Source organism: Ascidiella aspersa, chromosome 2 (assembly GCF_963924565.1).
Source record: "Ascidiella aspersa chromosome 2, kaAscAspe10.2, whole genome shotgun sequence".
Taxonomy (NCBI): domain Eukaryota; kingdom Metazoa; phylum Chordata; class Ascidiacea; order Phlebobranchia; family Ascidiidae; genus Ascidiella; species Ascidiella aspersa.
Genome location: NC_139448.1, coordinates 34,949,647 through 34,959,427, shown reverse-complemented (window position 1 = coordinate 34,959,427; position 9,781 = coordinate 34,949,647). Strand labels below are relative to the sequence as shown.

Genomic DNA, 9,781 nt, shown 5'->3' with positions numbered 1-9,781 from the left:
CAAAAAGCTACCTATACACTTCTATATGGGCCTTGATTTTCCTAATAAAACCCCCAACAATTAGGCTCCTAAGGCGGTGTAGCAAACAAGATTTTGTAAAATTTTGGCAGCGTACGGGTGTGAGCAAAAGGTCGCCGGCCAAGCCGAAGTGTGCGCTGTCTTATCTTATCAAGAATCGAATATATTTTGGAAGCAGCACGAAAAGGCCCGGAAGACACTCGAGACGCCCGGAGAGCGCACCAGGCCAACAAACAAAGGCCTAAGGGCGTTTATTAACTTCCTCATCGCAGATGCACGCGAAACATAGAGAAAAAAAAGTGCTGGCATGGGTGGATAGACCGAGAAGCTCGATTTGCCCGCTGGGCATTCGCCGCCGCCAATTTCAGCTACATCCTTTCCTTCCCCGAAGAGTTGTCCGGAGCCAATTTTTTTTGCGAGAAGAAAGCGCGGGTATAAAAGGCGCAGGCAAAATGTTTAAGCGCACACACACCCGCAGTAGTCGCAGCTTGAAGTGGAAACATCAAAAGAGCAAAAAGATTCGGATAAGTTTGCCGCTAAAACGACCGCTTTCTAGTTGCAAAAAAAATATTTTTTATCCATTGGATTGGATAAGTTTGCCTCTAGAACAAAAATCAGCCGCTAAAGTTTTTTTTCGGCAAAAAAAAACGTTTTTTATCCATTGGGATAAATTTGCTTTGAAGCCGCCATAGAGCTCTTTCCCGCGATCAAAAAAATCAGGAGTAAAAATCAGAGCAGATATGGGAGTTTGCTTGAAGCTGATCCTTGTTCTCCTCTTGACGTCCCTTCTCCTGCGATCTTCCGAGGGAAGAAGACCCACCACCAAGAGGCAGTTGAAGGAGTTCGTGTGTCGGACTTGTTGGATGCGGCTCTACCGACATTGCCATTACAGCATCGGGCTCACTAAACGAAGCGGTAAGTTAACTTTAGGTTTTTTTAGTTTTTTTAAGACAGATTTGAATGTTTAGATCGTATAGCAACTTTTTTTTTACTAAAAGGGGCAAAATAATTTCTTTTTTAACTGTGCATTTTCCCAAAACAACGATAGGACACAGCCAAGGTTTTAAAAAATTGACCATTGGAAGTTTTTAAAGCTGGATGATTTTCAGTTTCTCATTTTTTTGGGACAACATTTTTAATTAATTAGCAATTAAAAAGGGTTTTGCTTGAAAAAAGGAGATTTTTTAAATGACTCGATATTTTTTTTCTTTGTTTACACGTTTTTTTCAAAAACTTTGAGAATCATCCAGGTTTGCACTTTTTACACTTAAGATTAAATTAACTCTTGCACTGTCCTTTAAAATAGGGTCATATTTGTAAATCATCATATTTGAAAAAACGTTTCAAAAATTTAACTGTCACTTCTACTTTTCACAACAATAAGAACAAGAGCAAAAAATACTGGCGTTGGCGCAATTTAGATTTCACATTTTCAATCATTTTCATTCGAGTGCTTAAAGAAACAGAGCGCATCGCGAAATTCCAGAAAATCAATTTGGCTGTCGCATTTTTTGCGGGAGGTCGTGACTTCTCATTTATTTCAAGTTGACCGCAAGATTCGGCACGCGATAACTTTAGCCGGGGACAAAAACAACGAAAGGGCCAGCATCTTCAATAGCATTAACAAAAAAGCGAGTGATCAAAGATAGGCGGTCGTGGGATCTTCAAAAGCACATCATTTGAGTGTCAATCCAGCTTACGAAAGGCCGCCAGAGTTTTTTTTTTTTCATTTGCGTCCAAACGCCGCGTTTTAGCGACAATATTCGATGCCAAAGCGACTTATCGCAGCTCAATTGATATCTCTTTGAAACAAGATACTCTGCGCGATCCCTCGAAAATTCAGGCGTGCGATTGGAAATCAAGACGCGCCGAGCGAATTAAATTGATGCGTTTTCAAGCCGCGAACAATGTGAATTATAGCGGAATACGTTTAGCGAGGAAACATACCAGAAGTTATACAACGTACCAATTCTGAGAAATCCGAAAAAGCTTAAAACTAAGGCGGTGTTAAGTGCACATAACGAGATATTTGATTTTTTTAAGAGAAATCAATATGAATTTCGAGTATGCCTAGGCCTTCTATAAAACTAGAACCAAATATACTGAAATATAATCGTGTTTTTATAATTCATAACGTTCATCAAGTTTTACTGCTTCCAAATAAATTTGTCTTCATAAACGTACTACATTGTAAAATCGCTTTTTTATAGTGTGTTCTTTCAAAACACGTATGCGTTAATACATTGGGCAACAAACGATTCCTTTGAAATAGCCAACTATAAACATTTTTATATAATCTGTAATTTTAAGGAACTGTTTTATCCCGATTTAGTCTAGTTTTCTGGGCTGTGGGAAAATAAACATCCAGTTTTCCGAAGTGGCCTATTTTAAATCGCCCCTCAGAGATTCTTATCACAGGCGAGGAAATGGTTCATATGTATTCAAACATGCCGTAGTTTGTTTTCCCCTCAGAGACTGTGTCATTCGTGGGAGGTAAACATAAAAACCGGCAGGGACCTCCTAGCAATTGAATGGGCATCGTTTTGACTTTAAGTGCCTTCGTAACTTATCTGGGGCAATTTCCCCACGAGTAGCAAATACTGGTGAAGTGAGAGACGGACTAACACGAGCACCTCGAAAGGCGTTATGCTCTCTTTGGCACCTCATCATTGCGTCCTTTTAACTATTTGATCAGTTGCACAAGGCACTTTAAAAAGCACTATAGGTACCCTTTTTCAGCAATGCGTTTTTGGTCCTGTACATTGTTAAACGAACTTTAGGCCCGATCATGAATTTCAAAGCCTAAACGGTCCATTACATTGACATCATCTTAATAAAGTCGTTTCGATTTCAAATCATTATCAAGCTACATTACAGATCCGTGCATAGTGTGCCGAAGGCCTTGTATTCGATTTGGAGTTGGATTGCAAATCCAGCGGATTTTGGGGAATTTAAATTGACCTTTTGTTGTGTACTAAAGCGTACTAGGGTATTAAGGCCTCGCAGAACGCGGTCAATGTGGTAAAAACAAACCGCAAAATCCCATTCGGGGGAATCGCAATGACTTGCAGTTTTGCTGGTTGTGTAATACAATAAAAAAATTCTTGAGTCTGTTGCTTGTTTAAACTAGAGCGGATTCAAAAAGCAAAAATTTTTAGTAAAAAAAACCGCAAAAATATCGTTTTTTTAATATTTAAAAAATATTTTTTGTAAAAAAACAGATTAAACTATGCATTTCTGATTTTAGATTGGAATTTTACATTTTTTTTAGTTTTCCTTCGGCTTACCGTCTAAAGTTTGTAGTCTGAAAGTAAAATGTTTCGGAGAGTCTTTACAAAATTTATCAAGGAGAGTCTTTATAAAATTTATCTTGTCGTTCTAATTAAAAGAATTAAATATGTTTTTTTGTAAGAAATAAAGCAAACTGTGTATTTTTCTCGGATGATAACCGTATTTGTCTTATTTAAACACTGGAAACAAGTGGCACGTTTCATAAAATATATTTTTAAGTTGGCGAGCTTTCGCACAACCGTGCATTATCAGGTCAGAGCGAAATACTAAAGTTGGTGTATTTTTGACTTTAAATAAAAATTTTCATTAATTTTTTGTATTAAATTTTTCTGCATTTCAACGTTCGTTCAAACGCGAGTGTCGAAAATTTGTAATCTGAAAATTAAATTTTTCGAAAAGGTCACGACAGGCGTGAAAAATGCGGGCGACCGGTGGTAGCTCGAATGTTTCCTGGCAAGGTGCCAATTAAATCAATTATAGGAAGCGCAATGGACGCGAAAGTGGCAAATTGCTAACGATGACTAACTGCCCGCTGACTAACCGTCAAAATCGAGCCTGAATCACACATCTACGGCGATCTATAAACAGTTTGCAAAGTATAACGTCGCGTCTGCGCCTATTTTTTTGTCCGAGTTAAATATCGAAAACAAACAACGGAAACTTGCAGACAAATGTTTTCGTTCGTATTTTTATGTTTTTTACTTTTTTTTCCACAAAAAACCTCGAAATCTTTCGATATTAAAGGAAAAATATCAAAGCCCATACAGAAGTAGGATTTATTTTAAAAATAGTCGATATGGGATTGCGTTTTTTTAATTCGTATTTTTTCGTGTGATTTTGTTTGAAAACGGAAGCTTTAATAACATTTTACCAATTTCGTGAAAACAATTATAATTTACTTGCCAACAATACTTCACATTTTTTGGGTATATTCTAAAAAATTGCACACAAAATTCCGTTATTGCAAACGCCGTTTTTGCAAAAGTTTTGCCAACGATTTTCCAAAGCATCATTCGGCGATCTTTGAAAATTTTATTTAAAAACATCCCAAAAAACATGTTTAACAAGCAGTTCGAAAATTATTGGCAATACATTAAAACAGGGCTCCTTTATCGCTATACGGTTATCTAACGGAAATCTGATTATTGAGAAAAGCGCAAGCCCTTCATCACCATCAATTGAAGCGAGTTCATCACAAAACTCAGATTAAATCGCAAGCCCACCGCGAAAAAAAGCAGATTTCGCAAAAAACACGAACGCAGCCCTCATCGGATTTTGTCAACGCGGTATTGGGTACAAAGGTCAAGGACTTAAGTTTTAAGAAGGTCAAAGCTGGCACAAAACTCACATGAATGCACACACACACACACACACACACACACACACACACACACACACACACACACACACACACACACACACACACACACACACACACACACACACACACACACACACACACACACACACACACACACACACACACACACACACACACACACACACACACACACATACATACATATACACATGCAGAGATATTCAACCCGCTTCTTAAAAGGCGTATCATAGCGCCTTGGGCCACCAAGCCTTGCGCTTAAATATCTTGGCTCTGTAATGTTTTGGCGCCGATCCCACAAGATAGGCAGCGGTTTAGATCGACGCTTTTCGAAACTTTGCTAAATCGGATGAGTCTCACTATTTTTCTCAATAGTAAAAACATCGTTTTTTTATGTCAATTGCTTGGACTTGAGTTGGCTTGGGTAACTAATGACTTTTATCTGGGCTGGAGAGATTTCGCAAATGACTTGACTTTTGACTTAAGCTATTTTGCAATTTATTTCACTTGTCCCGAGTTATTTTGCAAATGACTTGACAAAAATCAATTTACACATTTATTCATTTTGGATTTGAGATAATTTGCAAATTTTAAGACCCCAACAGGAGTTACTTCAAAATACATCCGACTTGTAATTCAACCATGGCCAGCGATGGCGTTACGCTTATCACGTGTAATAATCACACTTCTTCTTTTTCGCGCAGTGTCCGACTCAGAGCAAGAACTGGCCGGTCTGGATTCCGACCGCTACTTCAGGGCGCCGGTATACAGCGGTGCCGCCGGGTACTCGGAAAGCAGCAGCCAGCATCGCCTGGTACGAAGGCAGGCGCCCAAAAACCGGCCCAAGCGAAGAACAAGGCACCGTCGGCGTTTCTACCGCGTCAAAGTCAACTGCACGATCTGCAACCGCATGTGCTTTAACTGAGTGAGTTGAAAGAGGTGTATTGTATACGCATCGCTGTGATTTTGTCGTGATGGGCGTGGCTATGTAAGCGTGCTGGAGTTTTTGTACGTGTCGGTTTCGCAGATTTATGAGGCCCAAGGCACTTATACTCAGCCCAATTGCAGAGCTCGAAATGTGGTTAAGCCATGAATTTAGATCGATCGTAGAGCTCGAAATGCGGCTCATGTAATGTCATGTAATTTGCCAAACTTTTAGTTTACAATTTTGCGAACTTCATTAATTGGCAAATCGCCGGCGTTTAAATGTTGCTAAGCCACCAAGTTAAAGTTACCAAAAGAGCGGATTTTTTTTTTTTTTAAATTAAAAAAATGCAGGCATAAAAAGTTTCCATGTTCAATCGTCTCCTCAAAAAACTCGTTTTCTTTTAGTTCGAAACAAAATTGGTTTCGGAATATTTATAGCTTTGTGGATTTGGCCATACACGATTTACCAAGAACATTACACAACATTTTAAAGCCATGCATGTTTTTTCTACATAATTTACAAACGACGTAAAGTTCTTGTTTAAAGTTCATGAGCCAATTTTGGTGCGAAAAAAATCGTGTTTTCTCCACAGCGAGAACTACACAGGCTTGTAGAGTGATGTATGCTTTTTCCTCGCGTTCCTGGTAATACGACGACACGTTTATTTATTTTTTGGGCGTTACCTTCTCCTATTTCTTTCTTACCGTTCACACTCACTTGCCCTGTTGTTTTCTTTGCTTCACAATTAAAGTTTCGTTCTGTAAACTGATCGTGATCGTTTTGTACCTAAAGTGAAAACCCAATAAATGTCAACGCAGTGTTCCTACTGAAAGCAAAATACTCAAACTTGCGTTTTGGTAAAAAAAAAACGGCATTTGACAGTCCCAGATGAGTTGTAAGTTAAAAGCAGCGTTCTTTAAAAGATGGTTAAGCTTAACTGCTGCACATGGAATCACTGCCTATATTTTTTTGCCTGATTACTGTTTGCAAAACGAAAAGTTTCGTAGAGGAATGATTACTAAAAGTGCACGATAACAATTCCGTAGTTCATTTTTAGCGGTTTAAGCTTTTAGCGGTTTACATGTTAACCAGTTCGGTAAAATATGACTGAAGCAGCAACAAATTGTCTAGTGCCTAGATTCGTCAACATAATGAACTTAAGGTTCAAAGGTTGATTGAACGAAAGTCGAAATCAGGGGCGGATCCAGAAGGTGGACGTGTCGATGTCCCTCTGAAACTATATTTTTGACTCTTTTAACTACGCAAATTCGAACATTTTTCGCGACCCGCAAAATACTAATTCTGTTTCTAGTACGTCTTTGTTATAAAATCTCATTTTAACAACTACTTTTAACACAAAGGCGTCTTGCGTTTCAATATGCCATCGAAATTTAAGTTTTGGCAAGTCAATCGATATAAAGGCGCATTTTCGCTTTGCGCCAACTATTGTAAAAAATACCACCCAAACAAAAATCGTAGATCCGTGCGTGGTCAACCACACATAGGTGTTTCAAGCAAAATTTACTTTCTATTTTAAGCTTCTAAATAATGGCAAATATGTCGGAAGCGAAATTTCACTGAATTCGGTTAAAATTAAACTTAGTGACGGTCTGAAAAACTATTAGTTAAACCCTCTACAAATCGTAAAGCCATTGGCTAAGTTGTTTATTGCTGCCAAGAATGACGTAGTTCTCAGTCGGCAATATTTGTCTCGTACAAAACAGGGTATACAGGTTCAAAAACTGAGCCGTTACCTCGAACCAGTGATAATTTATCGAGCGAAATCAAATCGCAAAGAGGAACCGACAAATCGTCAGAGTTCGCCGAAGCTATATTAGCTTTAAAGAAGAACCGATTAAGGCTAGAGGCTCGTGGTAACACTTGCGTGATGGACTTCGACCCAAAATAAGCTTTTGTCGCTACGAGGTAGTTTTAAAATAAGGTTGTAAAAAATAGTTAAACTAAAAACATGCTGCGATTCTTCGTTTAAAAACCGTGTTGTTCACAAACATTTATCACTGATAAATTTAGACCATTAAAATAGACAGTCGTATTTTTTAGACAAATGAAAAGCTGTTGAAAAAATGAATAAAATAGTTATTCGAAATGTCCAAAATGCAACCTACTTCTGTATGGGCTTTGATATTCTTACTACTTCTAACACAAATCTCCAACTATTATCTTATAAGTTATTTGAAACGTCCAAAATGCTACCTACTTCTGTATGGGTTTATGGGGTTTGATATTCTTACTACGTCTTACTACAACCTTTAACCATCGTGCTCCAACAGCAAATCACCTTGGGAGAACAAAAATTGGTAGTTTTGTGTGAGAAATTCATTAAGCACGCATAAAACTCATTTGTTACATTCTAAGAAAAAAGATGAGCAATTATCGTCTAGAACTTTGCAAAAAACGCTCAAGGCATATTACTTCACTAAACAGTAAACAGCGCTTCATTCCACAAGAATGTTGTTTTGGCAAAAGCAAGTAAATAAGTTAACGCAAAAAATACTGTGTTACTTTTTAGGAAAAATTTTACTACGGTAATTTTACGACTTTGGCAACGCATTTTGCAACTAAGTGACGAAATTGATTTAGATTGGATAGTGCAGTATTTTTTGTTGCAAAAGTATAGGTTGTTGTTTTTCGACGAGAGCAATCAAGCTCGTGAAAAAAGCGACGTTATCAAACTGTTGTTTAGCTCAGATAAATAACGACCATGTAATGGAATATATAGCGGTAATCAGTCACAATTGAAATAAAATACTATGTATACGATGTTGCACTGAATATGTAATATTAGAAATCAACTTGACCATTGCAAAATAAATGTCGACCTTATTTTCTGATTAGTAACAGCAGAATAGTCTAGCTAGTAATTTAGTGAAAATTACAAAGCTAGTAATTTAGTGAATATGTTGCTGCTGCTGCTGCTGCCAGGCATTGTTTTAAATGTACAATTGTTTTTCCGGCAAACTCTTATTAAAGTACCAACGTTTCGACCACCTATTCGGGTAATCTTTTTTCAGGGCAATAAGTGCAACTAAAGCAGCTAGTAATTTAGGTCCGAAAAAATCCAGAAAACTTATTTTTCGATAAATTAGCGCCTAGTTCTTTAGAACGCTTGGGGCGTGTATGCTTTTACTAAACAGTTATGGGCTTCATTCCAAAAGAATGTTGTTAAATTACATAATAGCTGTTTGCATGTAAAATAGCTGATACATTTTTGGGAAATGACTAATAGGTTGCCTCGGGTTGACAGCGATAAACACGAAAGATTATAACCTGATTAATACTAAATATTTCTGCCGAGAAGTTAATAACATCACACATAAAACGCACGGAGCGCTAAAAAAGCAACTTATTACCATCGACTACGTGTAAAAAATATGTTTTATTTGTCTAATTGTGATTGGCTGTATGTTAGATAAAGTGATATTTAGGGAAGTTATTATCCACCAAACCATATTATCCACGTATCCCACCAGCGCAGGTAATTCTGTAATAAAAAAGTAAGCAAAAACTTATTTATATAGCTCAGCGCGAGTGCCAATTAGATTAAATCACTCAATGTACGGTTAAAATCAGTAGCTACCTGTTGTAAATTGAAATTAGCCAAAATACAACAGGAAGTGACTTTTAAGTTCATAGGTTTTTATTTGGGTGCAAACAGATTTAAATCTCAGAAAGCTGTAGTGCAACTTTTAGGTCTATACATTTATCACAGTTAATCAAAAGCTAAAATCAACTTTTTTGACTTCTTATTTTATTCAAGTAGCAATTGAATTCGAACCACAGTAGCAATTGAATTTCGAAGATTCTGCTAACGTTGACCTGTAACCTGTCTTAAATGCACACAAAAAATACTCTATCTAGCTTGTCTATAATTTGATTAAGAACAAATTTTAACGGAAATCACAAATGATTTAACAGAAGCGTTATGCCTGTAAAAACCTGTTGAAAAACTTGACAGAGCCACTAGTGGTTTTTCCAGCATGGCTTTGCTTACTTATACTATAATACTGATCAGGCGACTGATGTCGGTAGGCCTTTCCAGGAGGCATCATGTGTCGTTTTTGAAGAGTACTGTGTTTTTATAATTGAATTTTCTTATGGCATGGGCGGTTAGCGTGGTAAAACTACAATGATTTTGCGAAGGGCAAAATCTGTGTTCTTACACATTATGAAGTCACGGTTTGACT

The 9,781-nt window shown here is 37.4% G+C and overlaps 1 protein-coding gene across 1 annotated transcript; it reads left to right on the top strand.

The window, feature by feature from the left end:
• The first annotated feature begins 729 nt into the window (after positions 1-729).
• Positions 730-6,416, top strand: LOC146165485 (uncharacterized). Its single transcript, XM_083381777.1, has 2 exons — positions 730-933; positions 5,353-6,416. The coding sequence occupies exons 1-2, from the start codon at positions 759-761 to the stop codon at positions 5,571-5,573; spliced, it is 396 nt and encodes a 131-aa protein (XP_083237903.1). The 5' UTR covers positions 730-758; the 3' UTR covers positions 5,574-6,416.
• The last annotated feature ends 3,365 nt before the right edge of the window (positions 6,417-9,781 follow it).